General features: G+C 56.4%; 1 protein-coding gene across 2 annotated transcripts in view; it reads left to right on the plus strand.

Annotated features, from left to right (window-relative positions):
* Nucleotides 1-20,598, plus strand: part of DCHS1 (dachsous cadherin-related 1) — a 51,189-nt gene continuing 30,591 nt past the window's right edge. Inside the window, exons 1-2 of one of the 2 annotated variants that reach the window (XM_061480049.1) lie at nt 1-138; nt 4,577-6,373. In XM_061480049.1, the coding sequence (XP_061336033.1) occupies nt 4,622-6,373 (1,752 nt within the window). In that variant the 5' untranslated portion in view covers nt 1-138; nt 4,577-4,621. Of the gene's footprint in view, nt 139-3,163; nt 4,453-4,576; nt 6,374-20,598 lie in introns of those variants that run through there. The other variant, XM_061480050.1, reaches the window with a different exon arrangement.

The raw sequence follows: 20,598 nt of genomic DNA on the forward strand, positions 1-20,598 counted from the left end.
GCGCTGGGGGTACCGGAGCGGCCAGCGGTATCGAAGCGACCGCGGCACCGGAGCACCGGGGTACCGAAGCGGCTGCGGGACGTCTTGGCGGAGCCGGATTCTGCGGGATGTGAGCGCAGTCAGCGCGGGACGCGCGGTGTAAGTGCCAGCGCCGGGCACCGATCCCCTCGGGCTGCCCCGCGCCCTCGCCCGGCGTTCCGCGCAGCGGAATCGCCGCAAGGCGGGCCGGGCCGGACCGGGCGGGACCGGGACCGAGACCGAGACGGGGCCGAGGCCCGGGACTGGGACCGGCACCGGGACCGAACCACGGCCAGGACCGGGACCGGGCGCTTTGTTCTGCCTCCGCAGCGCAGACAATGGAGCGGGGGGGCGGGGGGGACGCGCCCGCGGCGGCGCAGCACCAGGGATTCGCGGCCGGACCGGCCTCGCCCGCGGCGCGACGGCAGCGGGGCTGGCGCTGGCAGCGGAGGAGCGGGACGGGGAGGGTGCGGGACCGGTGCTGCCACGGAGGTGGCCGCAGGGGAAGCGCTGCCGCTGGGCGGGAGCTCGGAGGAGCCGCGGAGGCGCCAGGCGGAGGGAACCGGGGCTGGCAGAGCTGCGGCACCGGGAGTTCACTGATCGCAGCGTCGGGGATGGGGATGTGCCCGGGACTGGGCTGTGCCGGGGGCGGCTGGGAAGCCACCGGCGGTGCGGGGAGCCCCAGGCGCCGGGGGGCCGTGGGGGAGAGAGAGGTCCGGGAGCTCTGAGGGAGGGAGACGCCTGACAGCCTGGGGCACCCGTGGACACGGCGCAGACACTGCCCTGCGGCACCTCTGCGATGGGCACATGGTGTGGTAGGGGCCAGATCAGATGCGTGTGGGCCGGAATGTGGGAACTGGCTAATGCGTGAGGAGATTTTATTAGTGTCCTCTGAGGGGGAGAGTGTTTCCAGAGGCAGGACAGCAGGCAGGAAGCTCTGGTGTGGCACAGAAATGGGATGCACAGGTATGCAGTGGAGCTTAACTGAGAGCGTGGTCACCTCATGGAAGGCTGGTCACTGTTCAGAGCTGGTATCAGAGGGAAACGAGGCCATGTGGCTGGGCTGGAAGTGAACAATAGGGTGCTGGTCCTGAAGGCCCAGGTGGGTGGTGGTGGAAGGGCCAGGAGGCATGGAAATGGTATCTGTAAGTAGTGGCAGACAGTAAAGGCTGAAGAAGAGTTGTTAGCCTAAGGCTGCACTGCTGGCAAGCCTGGGCTGTGGCTGGCTCTGAGAGGCGATAATGAGAAACTCTTGAGAGAGAGATCTCTGTGAATGTAGAAGAGAAAAGCATGTTCCAGGTCAGTAACTGGTGCTCAGCAAAGATTAAACGGGCTTCTGCATCCTTCTTCAACTGGACTGGAGTCTCAAGAAAACATCATTACATGACTCATGGCCTCTCATGTGAGACTTTGGGTATGGCATCAGCAGCATCTGCAGCTTTGGTGGAGCTTTTGCACAGCAAGCACTCTGACATCTGTTTGTGGCATGCACAGTGGGTGCCGTCTTTCCAGCTTCTCTTCTGGGGCCACTGTGGGCCTGCTAGGGCTGCCATGAGATCAGAGGTGCCACTGGCAGGCAGGGATGCACGCTGGTCCCTCTGTGATTCCAGATCCTTTTTATTTGTTTGTTTTCCCATATGTGGTTTGTGTGCTAAGTGCAGGCTGGTCTCTCCTGGTCCCCTGATGCAGTCTGGGCTCTCCTGGTGCCCTGATGAAGGCTGATCTCTCCTGGTGCCCTGATGTAGGCTGGGCTCTCCTGGTGCCCTGGTGTAGGCTGGGCTCTCCTGGTGCCCCAGACCATCAGCTCTAGGCTGGGAGATGCTGATGGTGCAACTCATGCCATTTCAGCTGCCATTCTTGTTAACTTCCTTGCCGTGGCTGTGGGCCCCAGGCACCTCTCTGGACAGGTTCTGGCACCAACAGTTTTCTTCAGAGGATTCTGCTGCCATTGCTGACGCAGAGACTCGGTGCCGGTGGTGGGAGGGACAGCGAGGACGGGGCCGCCCGCTCACATTACACAGCCTGGGCCTGGACCACTTCAGCCAGTGCTGAGCTCTCTGCTAATTGGAAGCAGCTGTTGGGATGTGGTGACTCTGCATTCACTGAGGTCACTGCTGCCTTCCTCTGTGACCCCTGCCTGCAGCCTTCACAGGAGCAGGGGGCTGCCACCAGTGGCTGCAGCCCTGGCAATTGCATCTCTTAGCAGAGAGGTAGCTACGCTCTGAAACAACCTACTTGTGTCTGGGGAGGATGGAAATGGAGAAGTTTACACAGACTTTTATCACAGATTCACAGACTGGTTTGGGTTGGAAGGGACCTCAAAGCTCCTCCCGTTCCAGCCCCCTGCCACCGGCAGGGACACCTTCCACTAGAGCAGGTTGCTCCAAGCCCCTTCACACCAGGCCTTGAACACGTATCACTGGTTCCCTACCCCAAGAACCCTAATTTCAAATCCCTGTTGCCACAGTGCTCTCAGCTGCTTCTCATGCTCCCCAAATTAAACTTTTCAGGTTTCTCCCCTCCCCGGCAGCAGCTCTGTGGGAAGCCCTCCTTGCTGCACTCCCTTCTGCTTCTCAAGAACCACATCGCTAATCAAACCACGTGGGGGTTTCCCCGTACCTGTGCCCTGATTTGTTCCAGGCACTGCCCAAAACCTTTCAGCTTCATCCTGTCCTCAGCAACTGAGATTGCCACAGGGAGCCTTGCCCCTCTAGCTGCTTTTCTGCTCTCCTTTGAATTTAGGTTTTGTCTGACCTTCTGTCAAAGCTTTAAACCCTCTGTCCTGCACCTTCCTATGACCTGGGCAGCTAGGGCACAGTTAGGGTGGGTGCAATCTCATCACAGAAGCAAACTTGGACCCCAGTCCCCAGCACTACATGTTCTGGATGTGTGCTGTTACCCTTCCAGCTGGGGACATTTAACTGTTTCCAACAGAGACACAGACCTGGCTGGGGCCACTGAGCTAGTGCAGACCCCCGCTCAGAGCCCATGGTGGTAGAAGTATCTTCTTTTGACTTCTGCTCCTGAGGGATGGGGAGTATTCATACATGCCAGGTACAAGAAGAGTGTGTGCTCTCACTTGCCATAGACCTCAGACACTGGATGCTCACTGAAGCAAACACCTCTGTAATGCAGAAAACACTTTGTAATACATTTTCTTTCTGTCACTAACCCAGGATTTCCACAGGGAAAACCGATCGAAGCAGCTGACCTGGGGTAGGAATGAGAGCCCAGGAATAATCATCCTGCGTCCCCTGGAAAGGGTTAACAGTGCTATAGGGTTCTTTTGATCAAGGGCTGACAATCTCAGTCCCCAAAATAGGCAATGTCAGCCACCTCCATCCTGCAAGACAGGGAGGTTCCTGCTGTCCTGCCTCTGCCATGAGCGGCTCCTGAGTGTGGTTATGGGACCAGCAGCAAACACTTTCAAGAGAGTCCAAGTGTGAGCTCATGCTGCCGCCATCCCCGCAGACCACTGAGCCTCGCTTACCGGGGGCTGGAAGCAGCGCTGGGGCTGGTGTTCCTCACCGGATCCCTGGTGCTGCTCTTGGGGATGGTGGGCAGAGCCCCGGGGGCTGACAGCCTGTGGGCATTAGGAGTGTACCCAGCGTGTCCAGCAGTGGGGTGGCTGCAGGGAGCTGCTTCCCTCTGCTCGTCCCTCCCCCACTGCTGCAGTGAAATGAAGCTACAGCAGGGGGAAATGAAGTGAAGGAGCCAGAACGAGCCAGGAGCAGTGAGAAGGAGACAAAGGAGGAGAGTGAGCAGTGGAGGGTGTGGGACCGGGAGGGATCCAGAGCAGCTGCTGCGTTCCTGCTGCAGTGCCACCACCCTCCATGGTACCCGCTCAGGGCATCCACAGATCTCTGTGCCAGGCCAAACAATGGACCCTGTCTGATTTTGTCCTGGGCATTCCCAGCTGTGGATACATCCTCTGCAATACAGCCACTCTGATTTATTGTTCACTGGAAGTAAGCCCGCACCAGTTTAGCTGCTGCCTCCCAGGGACACCAGATTTGCCCTTCTTGTTTTTTTTGGCATGTGGCTCTGTGGTCCTGAAAGGCATGTTACTGGTGGTGGTTGGGGGTGTCTCAACATGGTTGCTTGTTCAGCTTTCTCCCAGCTTGAGACCAGCTTTTTTTCGGGGTGGAGAGGTGCTAGGGCTGCTGTTAGTCCCCAGATCTCTGTCCCCTTGCAGGCAGCTTCAGCCTCACAGGGAGCATTCAGCTGTTAAAGGCACAGGAACACCCTGCCCCGGTGTTGCCAGAGGGCAGGTGTCTGGGAAGCACATCCTGTGTGCTGGGGTTCCAGCTGTTAACCTCAGCAGCCTTCAGGTGTGACCTGCTTGGCTGACCAGGTCTGACCTGGTGTTGTCCCAGGCCGTCACTCTGCGCACCCTCTGCTCTGACACATTTTCACGTTCAGTCCTTGCAAGGGGTAGGTGATACAGAGCAATGGGGTGGCATATATGTGACAGGCTTTCCCTTCCCACTGTTTTTATCCCTGTCCTTCCTTTGCTGCTCCTTCTTAACCAGCATCCTCTGGTCTGCATTCCATGCAGGATTAAAGGAGATCAAGCCACCCTCTGCTCTGCAAGTCACTAGCAATGGAACAGATGAAGGGGTCAGCCATGCTTCTGCTGGAGCTGCTAATTCTTGGAGGCCTGAGAGCTGGGAAGGGCTCTGCCGTCCTGGGCACCCTGGATCTACAGATAGATGAGGAGCAGCCAGCTGGCACCATCATTGGGGACATCAGTGCTGGCCTGCCTCCGGGAACTAGTGCCTACATGTATTTCATCTCTGCACAGGAGGGCAGTGGTGTCACCACTGATTTGAAGATAGATGAGAACACCGGTATCATCAAAACAGCTCGTGTCTTAGACCGAGAGACTCGAGACCACTACAGCTTCATTGCTGTAACCCCACAGGGCATCACAGTAGAAGTGAACATCCAAGTGAATGACATCAATGACCATGCTCCAGCCTTTCCCAGACAACACAGCACTTTCCAGATCCCAGAGCACACACCCATTGGCAGCAGATTTCCCTTGGACCCAGCCTTTGATGCTGACAGTGGCCTACTCAATACGCAGGGCTATGTGATTAAGGGAGACAATGTGGGGCAGGCCTTCCGCCTGGAGACACGTCGAGGACCCAACGGGGTCCTTTATTTGGACTTGGTAGTCAGCAACATCTTGGATCGGGAGAACCGTTCATCATATTCGCTGCTGTTGGAAGCCTACGATGGTGGCTCTCCTCCGCGGAGCACCCAGATGACACTGGATGTGTCCCTCCAGGACATCAATGACAATGCTCCTAGCTTTAACCAGAGCCGCTATCACACTCTCATCTCAGAGAACTTGAAACCTGGCAGCAGCATCTTGCAGGTCTTTGCCTCTGATGCAGATGAAGGTGACAACGGGGATGTGATTTATGAGATCAACCGTCGGCAGAGCGATCCTGACCAGTACTTCACCATTGACTCCCGGACTGGAGTCATCAAGCTCAACAAGGGTCTGGACTACGAAGTAAGGAAGGTGCATGAGCTGGTGGTACAGGCAAGGGACAAGGCTGTCCATCCTGAGGTCACTACAGCCTTTGTCACTATTCATGTGCGTGACTACAATGACAACCAGCCCACCATGACTATCATCTTCCTGAGTGAGGATGGCTCCCCACAGATCTCCGAGGGAGCCCAGCCCGGCCAGTATGTGGCACGCATCTCTGTTTCTGACCCAGACTATGGCGAGTACTCCAATGTCAATGTCACACTGGAGGGAGGGGATGGCAAGTTTGCCCTCACTACCAAGGACAACATCATCTACCTGATCTGTGTGGACCAGCTTCTGGATCGGGAAGAAAGAGACTCCTACGATTTGCGAGTGACAGCTACTGACTCAGGAACTCCTCCCCTCCGAGCAGAATCAGCCTTTGTGCTGCAAGTGATGGATATCAATGACAACCCTCCGCTCTTTGACCAGCAGGAGTACAAACAGAGCATCCCTGAGGTTGTGTACCCGGGCAGTTTTGTGCTGCAGGTGACAGCTCGTGACAAGGACCAGGGTCCCAATGGGGAGGTGCAGTACAGTATTGTGCATGGCCAGGATGTCCACTCCAGCTGGTTTGCCATTGACCCTGCCACAGGGATCATCACCACTGCTGCCCCACTGGATTACGAGAAGGATCCTCAGCCTCAGCTGACAGTGCTGGCCACAGACAGGGGAACCCCTCCCCTGTCCTCCTCGGCTGTGGTGCGTGTGGCCCTCCAGGATGTCAATGACAATGAGCCAGTGTTCAGGAGTAACTTCTACAACATGTCCCTGAAGGAGAACACCCCTACTGGGACCTGCTTCTTACAGGTAGGTGCAACTGTCAGGAGCTAAGCTTGAGGAGAGCACTCCCAGGGCTGTGACAGGTTTGGGATGGGGGACCTGCCACTGAAGGCTCTGGTGCAGTTGTCATGGCTTAGATGGGCAACAGTTGCATGAGGAAGGCTGGAACAGAGATCTGTGTGCTCAGGAATGGAGCAGAGCACTGTTACACCCCTTCTGCATGCAAGTACTGAGCGGAATCACTGATGCTCTGGGCACATCTCAAGGATGTCCTTTGTGCAAAGCACGGGGGTGACCTCAGCTAAGGCTGGGGCTCACTGTGCCGGGCCTGGCTTGCACAAGTAAGGAGTTGCCTTGCAAGCCAGGCCACTCAAAATGGTGCTCAGGAATATGGGCGAGACCTCTGGGAAGCTGCTGTGTTCTCTCTCCACCCTGTGAGGTCGCAGCCCAGGTTCATCAGTGTTTGTAAGGCTGGTTGTGAGCACCGGCATTGTTTCTGCACAGCTGGTACTGTTACATTACATTGGAAACAGCCCCTGAGGGATAGAATTAGGAAAGGACCTTCAAGCTCCTCCAGCTCCAGCCCCTGCCACGGGCAGGGACCCCTTCCATAGAGCAGCTTGCTCCAAGCCCCTGTGTCCATCCTGGCCTTGAACACTGCCAGGGATGGGGCAGCCACAGCTTCTCTGGGCACCCTGTGCCAGCGCCTCAGCACCCTCACAGGGAAGAGCTTCTGCCTTAAGATCTAACCTGAACTTGCCCTGTTTAAGGACCCGAGGTGAGGCACAGGCTGCATCAGCTTTGTGGTCTGAGGCAAGGCCTGGAGAGGTCCTGCCCCTCTGCAGGTTCTGTGGCCCCGAGCTGATGACATTTGTCGTTGTCTCTGGTCTGTTCCCTGCATTCGCTATTTCCATGGCAGCTCGGGCCCCGGCGCGGGGGCTGCTGGAGGCAGGGATGCAGCCAGGCTGGGCACGGGGCTTGGGGCTGGCGTGGGGAGCCACTGCAGTGGTGCAGCCCAGGCACCCCCAGGCTGCCCGGTGGGCCAGGCGTCGGTGAGGTTTGGGCACTTCTGTGTGGGGGTGGTGGGGTGCTGGGTGTGTGGCTGGGGCCGTGAGGAGCTCTGGGGCCCAGTGGTAAGCAGTGCCTATGGGGCCAGGAGGAGGGTGTGTGGGGGAGCAGGAATCCATGAGACAAGGCAAGAGGAGGTCCTGCAGCCTGTCCAGGGAGATGGGCCTGGAGGAGGAAGGGGAGCTGCTGAGACAAACCAGTCTACGGGTGTGCTGTGGGTGCACTGCTGGGGCATGGTGGGCTGGTGAGTGTGGGGCACATAGGGTGTGTCAATGGAGGGGACTGATGGGATGGGACAGGAGTGCTGGAGAGTGAGTGCAGGGCATGGGATAGGAGTGTGGGGGAAGAAGGAACTGGGTGGGAGCAAAGGCCAGAATAGAGAGGGAACATGGGGCAGGGGCGAGTGCAGGATGGGGCAGATCTGTGGGGTAGAGGATGAGTCAGAGTGGGACTGGGGGGAAATCTGGGCAGAAGCAGTGGGCGAGAGATGGGGAGGCAGATTTGGGTGGGGAACGGCGTGGGTTCGGTCTGTGTAGGGCAGCAATGCAGATGTCTGAGGTGGGGGGGATGGAGACGGGGACAGGGCTAGGAGCAGAGATGGGGAAGGGGTGAGGGCTGGGTTCAGTGGGGAAGCACGGAGGCCCCAGGCGTGTGCAGGGATGTCTCGGCTGCGGCAGCCCCCGAAGGGAGGCCCCCCTCTCTCTCCTTCTCCGTGCCTTCCTGCTCAGTGCCGCTTGCCGGGTGGGAAGCCGTTCTGGAAATGCAATCGGAGATGGCGGCTGGGCTCCTGCCTGCGAGCGAGCACGGGGAGGCAGAGCGGGGCCTGCCGAGGAGCCGGCACGGTGCAGGGCCACGAGGATGGCACCGGAAGCTGCCCGGCCATGGTGAGGCCGGAGCCAGGCAGGGGCAGGCGCTGGCCCGGCGGTGACTGAGGCTTTGGCCGGATTTCGATGGTCTTGGCTCAGCCCCTGTGTTTCGTTTGGAAGCGGCGCGCCTGGGCTGCGCGCAGGTAACTCCCGCGTGGCCTCGGCACAAAGCAAACAGCTCACACATCTGCTGCTGCTTCCTCTGAGCCGGGAAACGTGAGAGGATGGGAAAGGAGGCTGGGAGGCTGCCGGCTCGGCACCGGGCCGCAGCAGGAGCGAGCCAGCCCGGGGAGCTGGGCAGAGCCGGGGCAGGGAGCCCGCGTCTCGCAGCACGTGTGCCCAGTGTGGCCGCCCCTCAGCCGCAGTCATAGAAGCACAGACTCAACCAGGCTGTGAAGGACCTTTAAGACCCTCAAGTCCAACCTTTAAAGTCCACCTCTGTTGCCCTGAACAGGAGGGCTTAGAGGTGCTGTCAGGGTTCGCAGGGCCAGCAGCCAGCAGCGTGTCCCACGGGGTCACCCACGTCAGCTGTGTCAGCCACCCTGGAGCTTGTGTGCAATGTGCCCCCTTGACTCCATCTGTCCGTGGCAAGTAGGCATCGAGGCTCATTCTGCCCTGGGGGCTTAAAGCCCCACATGATGGTCACGAGAGTTTAGGCAATGGGCAGGTCCTGACAACGTGATGTGCAGGACACAGGACAGCCCCCAAGGTCAGCACAAAACCAAATGGTTCAGTTCTCCATCTGCCATGTTTTTAAGCACAAAACCCTGGGAGGACCAGGTCTATATTGAGATGGTGATGTCTGCTCTCCTGAGCAGAACAGAACGATGGGGAAACGGGGAGTCCATGTGGATGGCCAGAGAGACTTGAGGAACACTGCAAGTCTCCTGCTCCCTTGCAAACCCCCTCCTCTCTGCCAGGTCACTCTTTGTGTTTGGTGTGTGAACAGAGACGAGCAGAGCATGCTGCTGGCCCGAGAACGAAAAAGAATCTCATAACATCTTTATTTATTACTCGTGTTTATCACGGGCCAGGTCCCACAGTAGCAGACTCTGGATGAGCACTAAGCAAAGGAAATAGCAAACACACAGTTTGAGTCTGAGTTGAGAGAGAAAAAACGGTGGAGAAGATGCCCAGGGAGCTGGTGAACATCACAACAGCAGAAAACAAGAGCAAAGGATAGCCACTGGTTTTCTCAGAGTCACTGACTCTCTTCTCTCTGTGGCCATGAACTGATGGACTCATCAGACTACATTCTAATGCTATGGTTACATGATGTGGAGCAGTGTTCTGGTGTACATTCAGGTGCTGCCTTACATTTGTTTTAAACTTAGAGACCTTGTACCATTAAGCTGCATGCATGGTCAGATACTGCCTTTCTGGGCCTTTTTAACTTTTCATGCTAAATCTAGTATTCTCTGTCCTCTGGCATGCGGCGTAAAGCACAAAGAGCTGTGTAAACCCATGCTGTAAGCAAGGCTGATTTGACAGAAATGTGAATGAGATGAGATGGTGTATTATTGATTCTTGCACAGATCCAATATTAATGATTTTGGAACCAGGGTTTACGTATTTCCCCCACATCCCTACACACGGTTGTGGGGGAACAAGCAACACACCTACCATAGACTCCTTGTGTTTTTAGGGTGTGCCTGATGAGTTTTGAAGCTTGAGGACCAAGCTGTGGTTCTGTGGGACTGGCTGTGCCGCATGCGCAGCACTGGGACAGCCTCTTGGGCTGTGCCCCAGATAGGAAGACCTGCATGAAGTGCTGTAGGCTACACTTGGCCACATCCACTGTATTAGTGAGTCTTGACAGATAATCCTGATGCACTGGGGTTTGCTACTGGAGGGGGCAGATGTGAGAGGACACATGGGGGACTGGGACAGCAAGAGGACTAACACTGACGGACTTTGCTGCCCAAGAGAGTGGCAGGAGGTGGGGAGTACATTACTATGTGCATTCGTTTCCTTGGGATGAGGGATTCAGCACTAACCTATTGTCAGGCCTTTGCACGACATCCATCAGGCCTCCCCTCCTCAGAAACAAGTGGGGAGCCAGGGGTGAGCCTGCTGGGGAGCAGGAGGGGAGGGAGCGCCATGCTCCGGGGAACGGGGACGGGGGGAGCCACTGGGCCATGGGGAGGCTGTGGGGGAGGTGATGCTGCTGTTACCGCCAGAAGAGCTGCATTTGTTCCAAATTCCTGTGAAAGTTATTTCCTCGCGCTGCCAGCAGCCTCCTCCTGGGCTTGGCACAGCAGCCAGCGCCATGATTAATTCAAGTAGCATTTCCCCTGGAGCTGCAGCAGCTTTTCCACTGCAGCCGAGAGGCCCCAGCCCCTTGCGCTCCGCTCCCCCCATGCTCCGCTCCTCCCCTCAGCCCCTCCATGGCTCTCTCCTTCCTCTGCGCCAGCCCCGGCCCCCCTCACAGCTGCCCCTTCTCCCTCACCTCTGCTCCAGCGCTAGGCTTGGAACTCCTCTTCCTCCCACAGTCCTTGCTCACCTACACGGGCACTCTGGCCTCCTCCTGCTCTCTGTCCCTGGGCACCCTCCCTGGCACACGCCACCTCCTGCTTCCCTGAGCCCCGCTCTCATCCATGTGTCTTGCTCAGCGTGTCCATCTCATGGTGTAGATCTGCTCCATGAGCTCTGCACAGCCAAACCCCAGCCCAGCACCCCGGTCTGGAGTCCTCGGCATCAGTGCCCTGCAGGATACCACAGCCGGACCCTGTCACTTCCCACCATGCTCTGCTGCTGCCCTACTCAAGCCTCCCCACCTTTGAGTAGTCTTCCTCTGTGGAGGCCCAGGTTTGTGCCCTGCTCAGCTCCCGAAGTCCAGCACACTCTGCTGCGTGTCCCAGTGCCCTGCAGCTCCATTCCACTGCCCTGCTGTCCCACAGTGCCCGTGTCTGAGCCTTGCTCCCTGTCCTTCTGTGCCTCACTGCCCCTCGGCTCAGTGGCTCCAGGACTCCCAGGAGCAGCGTTCACCCCCAGACTCCTGCAGCCCATTTCCCAGCCTCACCCTCCACAGCCCTGCCTCCCTGCCAATGGCTGTGATTAAACTGCTGGCCCTCCTCTGGAAAACCGAGGGCTTCTCCCCATCCCCAAGCAGTGCTGGAGGCCAGAGGCTGCCCCCGTTCTCCATCCCTTGCTCTGTGTGGCTGTGGCAGCCCTGCCCCTGCCGGTTCGAGGCCGTGGGGCTGCCCTTACCCCGCCCTGCAGCCGCTGCGCTGTGCGGAGCCGGCAGTGCCGAGGGCTCCTCGCGGACGCGGAGGGTCCGACCCTCGCCTCGGCCGCGCGTGCAAGGACGTGGCCGGGGCCGAGCCCTGACCCCGCTCGCTCCCCCGAGGCCAGGGCGTGCTGGAGGCCGGGGGCAGCCCGGGAGCCAGGGCCGGCTCCCGAAATAGCCGCGGCCGCTCCCGGCTGCGTTTCTTGGGTCAGCGGCGGTGCCAGGGCTGGGCGGGCAGGAGCCTGGCACACGCGCAGGGGCGGGAGCCGTGCGTGGGAGCGCTGACCACACTGGCGCCAGCCTCCCCTCCTCTCCCACCGAGAGCCGTCACTCGGAGGGGCGGGAGCCCAGAGCCAGATGTTTGCCAAAGCCACAGCGTAACATGTGCGTAGCAGAGATCCAGCCAGGGCAGGGCTCCAGATGCGCTCCCTGCTGCTGACTGCGCGCGCTGGAGGTGGGGAGGGTAGCCGGAACGTGGAGGCCCAAGCTGCTGAGAAGCCCTCAATCCCTTCCCGCACCATGGGCTGTGTAGGGGGCACGTGGGTCAGCAGTGAGGCTGGAAGCACAAAGGCTGACTAGGGCTCAGAGAGCTCTGGCGCTGTTCTCCTCATGGGTCTGTGAGAATAAGAAGCCTTGACTTCTACAGCTGAGGACCCCGGAGTGGGGCTGTGTTTCTCCATCCATCCCCATCCCTGGGGAAGGAAAGAGCTTTGTGGTGCCTTGGCCCCACTTGTTCCTCTGGTGTTGCCAGGGGACTTGGAAGAGGGTGTGAAATAACAAAGTCTCAATGCCCACCTCTGTCCTCCCAGTTCTCCATGCAGTGGGAAGAGGCACACTTGGCTCCTTCTCTCACAGCAGCCATAGCTCCCCAAGACTGGTGCTCTGGTTCCTTTCTGCCTAGTCCTGAGCCATCTTTGCTGCTCTTTGTCATCCACTTCTGCTCTGCTTTGGCGACAGCACTCCCATGAGGTGCTCTTCTGCCCAGATGCTACTAGTAGGTACAGGGTACACGAGTGAAGTCTTCTCACCAAACCTGCAGGGAAGAAGGGGCAAGCAGATGCTGCTGCACTTTGCTGTCTGGGCTGTGGTGCAGATCAGCTCTCTCAGAAGAACTGTAGCTAAATGGGGAACCGGGAGGTTCAGGAGGGCCTTTGGCTGGAGATCACAGAATGGTTGAGTTCGGAAGGGACCTTTTGAGGTAATCTAGTACAACCCCTCCTGTTCAAGCAGGGCCATCCAGAGATGGTTGCGCAGAACCATGTCCAAGCAGCTTTTCAGTACCTCCAAGGATGGAGATTCCACCACCTCTCTGGGCAACCTGTTCCAGAGCTTGGTCACTTGCACAGTGAAAAAGGACTTTGTGATGTTCAGAGGGAAACTCCTGGGTTCCAGTTTGTGCCTGTTGCACTGGGAATAGCCTGGCTCTGTCCTCTTGCTGTCTTCTTTCATGTATGGATGATATTCCTCCACTAGAATTCTCTTCTCCAGTCTGAACAGTCCCAGATCTCTCAGGCTCTCCTCACAGCAGAAATGCTCCAGTCCCTTCATCACCTTGGTGACCTTTCACAGGACTCTCTTCAGTATGTCCATCTCTCTCCTATACTGGGGAGCCCAACACTGGACCCAGCACTCCATTTGTGGCCTCCCCAGTGCTGAGCAGAAGGAAGGTTCACCTCCTTCAGCCTCCTGGCAGCAGTCTCCCAGGAGTCCATTCACCTTCTTTGTAGCAAGGCCGCACTCCTGGCTCATCTTTGACTTGGTGTCCACCAGAACGCCCAGGCCCTTTCTTGCCAAGCTGCTTTCTCACTTGGTGGCCCCCAGCATGGACTCTTGCCTGAGTTTGTTCCTCCCCAGGTGCAGGACTTTGCAGTTCCCCTTGCTGAACTTCACGAGGTTCCTGTTAGCCCAATTCACTGTTGCTCATGATGGCAGCACAACCCTGCAGCCTGTCAGTCCCTCCTTGCAGTTTGGTGTCATCAACAGATGTGCTGAGGGGGCACTCTGGCCCATCATACAGATCACCGATGGGATGTTAAACAGGACTGGACACAGTGTTGAGTCCTGGGCTACACCTCTAGCTGCTGGCCTCCAAGCAGATACTGTGCTGCTGATCACCATTCTCTGGGCCAGGCCATCCAGCCAGTTTTCAATCCACCCCATTGCCTGCTCATCCAGCTCCTTCATTATCTGTGAGTAGCTGATGGGAGTCAGTATCAAAGGCCTTACTGAAGTCCAGGTAGACAATAGCCACTGCTTTTCCTTCATCTTCCAGGCCAGTCATTTATCAAGTTCAGCCTTGGGTGAAGCCATGTAGTCTACTCCCAACAATTTTCTTGTCCTTCATGTGCATGTAAACGGTTTCCAGGGTTAGCTTTTCCCTCATGTTCCCTGACCAAGGTGAGGCTGACTGGTCTGTCATTACCTGGGTCCTCCTGCTTACCCTTCTTGAAGACAGGAGTGACATTTACTTTCCTGCAGTCTTCAGGCACTTCTCCCAAGCATTATGTTTGAGTGAAGATTCTTGTGAGTGGCCTTGCAATGATATCTGCCAGCTCCCTTTGCACTCATGGGTGCATCTCATCAGGGTCCGTGGACTTACGTATGTCCAGTTTGCCTGAGAATTCACTGACCTGATCCTCTTCAACCAAGGAAGCATCTTCCTTGCCTCAGCCTCTGGGACTCCTGGAGCCCAGACTTACTGGTAAAGTCTGAGGGAAGGAAGGCATTAAGTACCCCAATCTTTTACGTGTCCTGTGTCCCCCATCTCCTTTGGCTGTGGGCCTACCACTTCCCTAGCCTTCCTTTTGTTACCTAGGATATAGAGAAGCCCTTCTTCTTGACTTCGACATCCCCTGCTAGATCCAAACCCAGCTGGGAACTGAATGCAGACAGACGTGTTTTCATGTCATTTCAGTGATCAGTTAGTGATTTCAGCAGAAAATGTCCCAGGTGTATTCCCTGAGCCCTCCCCCCCAACCCGTGGTAGCAGCCTCTTCTATACCTATCAAAGACAAATCTTCAAAACACAGCATCAAGTTCATCCTTTGGGTTCCTTGACATGCTCTTGACTCCCAAGGGGCACATGCCATTTCATCTGCACCCAGTGTAGGAAGGAAGAATAGATTTTGTCTTACTTTAACCCAGTTTCTTTTCCTGACCTGACATCAGCCACCTGATCTGGTTGAAGATGTCCCCATTCATTGCAGAGGCTATGGACTAGATGAGCTCTAAAGGTTCAACCCAAATTGTTTTATGATTCTATGATTTTTAATGCAAAACCAACCATAGCATTTCCCAGCTTTATGCTACCTCTACGCTATGCAGTTCCTTTTGCATTTACTGTCCTGTCCCTTTTCCCTCTGCCTCTCATCCGCAGGCCTTTCCCAGTCCTCCTCCCTGGAGCATAGATGGTGATTGTGCCAAACTGTAGCTATTTGAATTTAACATTTTGCACTTTGGTGTGTTTTTCAGTTATCATGCTCCTGCCTTGTACATACAAGCATTCACACGACTGTCTTGATTCTCCTAAGTCTAAGTTTACCGTATCTGGCTAATCCTATCTCTCAATATTCACTGTTTGTCATGGATATAGACTTGAGAACATCCTCAGCCTTTTTCTAGTGGTTGCAGACAAGTTCTGTACCTGTAGAGAGGCTCCCGACGTGCAAAACATCCCTCTGGGATTGTCTGTAAGGGCTCGCTGCCCACCCAGCAGCAGCCAGCATTTGAGTGCCTTTGTCCCCTGTCCCTGTCCTGCTCTGGGGCCTGCTGCAGCGCTGGTGAACAACTGCCTGTACTAAACATTGTTGGCAATGTCTCAGTGAAATACAGCTTTTTCCCCAAGGATGCTGCTGGTTTCTGACCCTGGAATCAGCCTCCAACCCCTGCCCTCCAACTGGATCTCCAGGTTGTCTGCTGCCCTCAGCAGCACCAGGATCTGACCCACTTCTGGTTCAGGCTGTCCCTCACACTGAAGTGGCATATCCTCCCTGGCTTCCCCCTGCCTCTGCCTGCTCTTGCTTCACTTATTTAGTAAGCAAAATATTTATTGCCCTCCATCAGGATTTCCTTTGCAGCCAAGCTCTTGGTTTGTGCTGCTGCACAGTGTGTCACTTGCTCTTTCTTGTATTCTCTTATTTTCCTTGTCTGACTTAAGGAGGAAACAACAAGAATCAAATATACAGCCTATTTCCCAGTAACCTTCAAATTGCTGACCTATCTGTTTAGGACTCAAGTATGAACCAGGACTGAAACATTAACATGAAGGGCACAGGATCCTGCTGGCCACTGCTGCCTTTTGCCTTAATATAAACTTGTGGATCCAAATACAGTGGGTGTCTCATGGCCCTTGGGAAAGGGATTGGCTCATGCTTCTTTCTCCCTTCCTGAATGTTTTCTCCCTTTGGCTGTGTATCACCTGGGAACTCAGCCTGTGCCAGCACAAGAACGCTTGCTAGGATCCAGGAGTGCAAAGAGTTGTATGAAAGAGGGACCCTGCACATGCTGGGACTGTGAAAACACCCAAGGCAGAAGTTCAGGAAGTGCTAAGGATCATCCTGGGCTTAGTGCAGGGGAGCAGTGAAGCCAAGGCAGTGCTGCAGGAGAGGGTAAGGGAACAGGATGAGGACATCCTGCCCTGGTGCAGGGGTGTTCTGCTTCCCAGAGCAGAGCTCAGCATTGTCCTCACTGAGTTCTTTGCAGGTCCTGTCAGGCTGTTCCTCCCGCCTGCCCAGCCCTGGCTTTGCAGCCCTGCCCTTGAGCGTGTCAGCCACTTCCCTTCCAGGCTGGCTCCATCTCTACCCTCCACGAATGGGCACTCTGTTCCTGCACTGGCTTATTGCTGAAGGTGTGAAGCAGGAGAGTCCTCGGGCTGGTCCCTGTGCTGCTGCACTTGTCAACCACTGCCAGGCAGAGCACAGCTCATGAACCTCCGCTTTGTGAGCCCAACCCTGCAACCTGGGCTTTACCCACCTTTGGATAGGAGGATTGTTGGAGAAGGTGTCAAAACCCTTCTAAAAGTCAGGGCAGCTGTCACCCCCAGCCGTCATCCCTTCAACCACAGACCCCATCACTGCATCACAGAAGGCAAGAAGGATGGTCAATATGTGCTGGCTGTTCCCCTCCCAGGCTCCTCCATGTGGCCAAAAACGGGCTCCAAGAAGACTAGAGCTATGATTCTCACAGGGACCGATGTGTGGCTGACAAGAGTGCAGATCATCCGGCTGGCCTTTTCTGAAGGTGGGGTGCAGTATTTGCTTTATTCCAGTTGTCGGGGATCTCCTGTGACCTCCACCATATTCGAAAGAGCAGCCCTTTGAGTCCATTTCTGTCAGCATCAGTTGATGCAGCCTGTTGGGTCCCATGGATTCATAGGGATGAAATTTAGTCAAGAAGTCCTGACTCAATCTTCATCCCTGTCTGGCAGTTCTCTGAACCCTTTCAAAAAGCAGGGAGGCCTGGCAGACCTTCTTGTTGAAGACTGAGGTAGAGGGGGCATCACATGTCTCAGTCTTATCTGTGTCTTTTGTCACTAAATCACCCACTGCATTCTGAAATGGGCACTTCAGCCTTTTACCACCAAAGCAGTGATAGAGGCTCTTCTTAGCACCCTCAATTTTCCTTGCAAGACTCAACCCCACTTGAATTTTGATGTTCCCGATAGCATCCCTGCATGCCTGGGCAATGTTCATAAATCCCTGCTTTGCAATGTCCCTCTGTGCCCACCTCCCATATGCTGCCTTTTTGCATTACAGCTCAGCCCTAAGGTCGCTGCTTAGCCAAGGCCATCTGCTGTTATGTCTCTTATTTTCCTGAGTACTGGGATAGGCTGTTCCTCTGCTGGAGTGTGCTGTCCTGAAGCCTTGTTTCCTGAGCTCCATTGGCCTTCAGAGCTGCCTCCCACGGGATCCCTCCCACCTACCTGTTCCCTGTAGAAGCTGAAGTCTTGCTTGAGGTCCAGGATCCTGAGCACTACTAATTCATGGTCACAACAGCCACATGGTTACTGCATACTCAGCCTTGCTCATGAGCAGCAGATACAGCTGTGTGTCACCCTGCCTGACCTGGGAAGTTGAAATTGTTTGTAAGACCCAGGGTCTAGGATCCAGAGGCTTCTCTGAGCTTCTGCTGCCTCCTTGGCAGCTTGAACTGAGGGATTTCCTGGCCCAGCATTGCTGCTGTTCAGTTTAAAGCCTTTAGCAATTTTTCTCTGTGAACACAGGCGGTTGCTTTCTGAGTCTGTACAATTCGCTGTCACTGTGTCCTGAAGCCAGGAATTCCACATTTTAGTTGACCCTGCGCTGTTGGAGAATCCCCATCTCCAGCTGGCCCCAGCCCAGGGCACTGCTTGCAGGCTGAGGCCAAGCTGCGCTGCCTCACTCCCTCCCCTGCAAGGGGAAGGCAGGTGTGAGGAGTGCCCGAGTGCCTCAAGCCCAGGCCATGCTCTCCAGCCCATGGTCAGGACCTGGCTCTGCACAGGCACAGCAGAACTGTGGGGCACCACTCTATGGCCAGGGGTATCCTGTATAGGGAGTGGTGGAGGAGCCTGGCAATGCAGGGGGGGGATGGACCTTTCACTAGGGGTGATAAGAGAAAGGCACCAGTCCTAGTGCCCAGTTGTGGGGCATGAGGAAGCTGTGTAGGACACGAAAGGCAGGTAGGGGTGAGGTGTGCCATGGTACATGGCAGAGGTGAACACAGTTGAACACTGCCAGGGATGGGGCAGCCACAGCTTCTATGGGCAGCCTGTGCCAGCGCCTCAGCACCCTCCCAGGGAAGAGCTTCTGCCTAAGAGCTCAGCTCAGTCTCCCCTCGGGCAGGTTCAAGCCATTCCCCTTGGCCTGGCCCTACAGGCCCTTGTCCCAAGCCCCTCTCCAGCTTTCCTGCGGCCCCTTTAGGCACTGGAGCTGCTCTCAGGTCTCCCCTTCAGGAGTCTTCTCCAGGCTGCCCCAGCCCAGCTCTCTCAGCCTGGCTCCAGAGCAGAGCTGCTCCAGACCTCGCAGCAGCTCCGTGCCCTCTTCTGGGCTTGCTCTGTGACCCATAGAAACAATTCACCATGTCTTCCTTCTCACTCCTCGTCTGACTGGGTCTGTGAATAGGAACATTTGGACTCTAGATATCAGGGTCACCATACTCCCTGCCTCATGGAGCACCCTCTGGAGTCCCATCATTGGAAGAGAGTGGTGGGCTCAGGCATCAGCACCATCCAACATGACATAAGATGTTTTCATCCAGTGCAGGGAGTCTCCCTGAACCTGTGCTTTGTGAACACTCCTGCTCCAGACACATGGGCCTGCAGCTGCACATCCCATAGTCTTGGGCAGAAACGCCACATGCATACTGTGCCTGGTGCAAACGTGATGGTGCTGTGAGCTTTGAGGTGTGCTGTGTAGATGAGGTGACCCCACAGCTCTGCCTGCATCTCATATCTGCATGCTGACCCTGCAAACTCATGCAGGTGCCATGTTCCCAGTTGCAGCCTGCTCCTTCTCTCCTTACTTCTCTCACAACTCCTCATGCGAACAGCCAGTCTTAGCCTGCAGCATGCTCAGAGGAGTCAGTGGTGAGGATGCTCTAAGGGCTCCATTCAGGCTCAGAGCTTTGACTCCTGCTTTCACATACTGAAGAAACAGGCCTTGCACAATCCTGAATGGAGGTTTTCCTGGGCCCTGCCATGGACAGCTTGGCATTTAGACGTCTCCCTCTTATGTCTCAGCAAACTGTCAGGAGCCTCATAAGTAAGCTACAGTAAAAGCAGATGTGGATCCATGATTTGGGGTGGGTGCTAAATACAGAGCCTGGGGCTGCCCTGCACTGGCTTCCAGCAAAGTTCCTAGAAAAATATCCAGACTTGGTTTAAAACTTTCCAAGAGTGGAAAACTCAATGCAGGCCTCCCTGAGCACTTTTGGAGTTCATTTTCCTCACAGCTCAAGGTGTGCCTCGTGTCCCAGACTGCATGTGCTCTGCAGGCTGCATCAGAGGGCTCAGCAACGCAGCCAGCCAGGCTGGGATGTCAGCCACAGCATCCCAGAATCCCAGACTCCACTAGGTTGGGAAAGACCTGCAAGCTCATCCAGTCCAAGCATCCCCAGCACTGCCAAGGCCACCACTGCCCCATGGCACTGAGGCCTCCTCTCCACGGGCTGTGAACCCTTGCAGGGCCGGTGCCTGCAGCCCTGCCCTGGGCAGCCTGTTCCAATGCCTGAGCACCCTTTGGGGCAGGAATTGTTCCTCAGCTCCATCTAAACCTGCCCTGGTGCAGCTTGAGGCCGTTTCCTCTTGTCCCCTCCCTTGTTCCTTGGGAGCAGAGCCCAGCCCCTCCTGGCTCCATCCTCCTGTCAGGCAGTTGTAGGCAGCCATCAGGTCCCCCCGAGCCTTCTCCAGACTGAACCCCCCCAGCTCCCTCAGCCCTTCCCCATCACACTTGGGCTCCAGACCCTGCACCAGCTCCGCTGCCCTTCTCTGGCCCCACTCCAGCACCTCAATGTCTCTCTTGTAGTGAGGGGCCCAGAGCTGAACTCAGGATTCAAGGTGGGGCCTCACCAGTGCCCAGTGCAGGGGCACAATCCCTGCCCTGGCCCTGCTGCCGCACTGGTGCTGATCCAGGCCAGGATGCTGGGGGCTTCCTGGCTGCCTGGGCACAAGCTGCTCATGTTCAGCTCTGTCAATCAGTATTCCCCGGTCCTTTCCCATGAACAGTTTCCAGCCACTCTTCTCCAAGCCTGGAGCATTCCATGGGGTTGTTGTGGCCCAAGCGCAGGACCTGGCCCTTTGCCTTGTTGAACCTCATACAGTTGGCCTTGGCCCATGGATCCAGCTTGCCCGTACCTGGTGTCTGAGCAGACCCTGTGCTGCCTCTCAGAGAAGTCCTCAGGAGACATCACCCCGACTTCAGCAGGATCTTCACTGCCTTTGGGGCTCACATCGGGCTCTGCTGTGTTCCACTTCCACTCCACGCAGCAGCAGGGCCCCAAGCACGCTGCCCCACACCGTGCTGCTCCTTCTCATCTTTGCTCTTCCTGTTTTTTTTTTGATTTAGCACCACTCCTCCAAGTTAGACCAAGACCAGGCACAAGCCTGCAGTGCTGGC

This window comes from Pezoporus flaviventris, unplaced genomic scaffold (assembly GCF_033815535.1).
Source record: "Pezoporus flaviventris isolate CSIRO_AGI_PZ_B2104156 unplaced genomic scaffold, CSIRO_AGI_Pfla_v1 ptg000168l, whole genome shotgun sequence".
Lineage (NCBI taxonomy): Eukaryota > Metazoa > Chordata > Aves > Psittaciformes > Psittacidae > Pezoporus > Pezoporus flaviventris.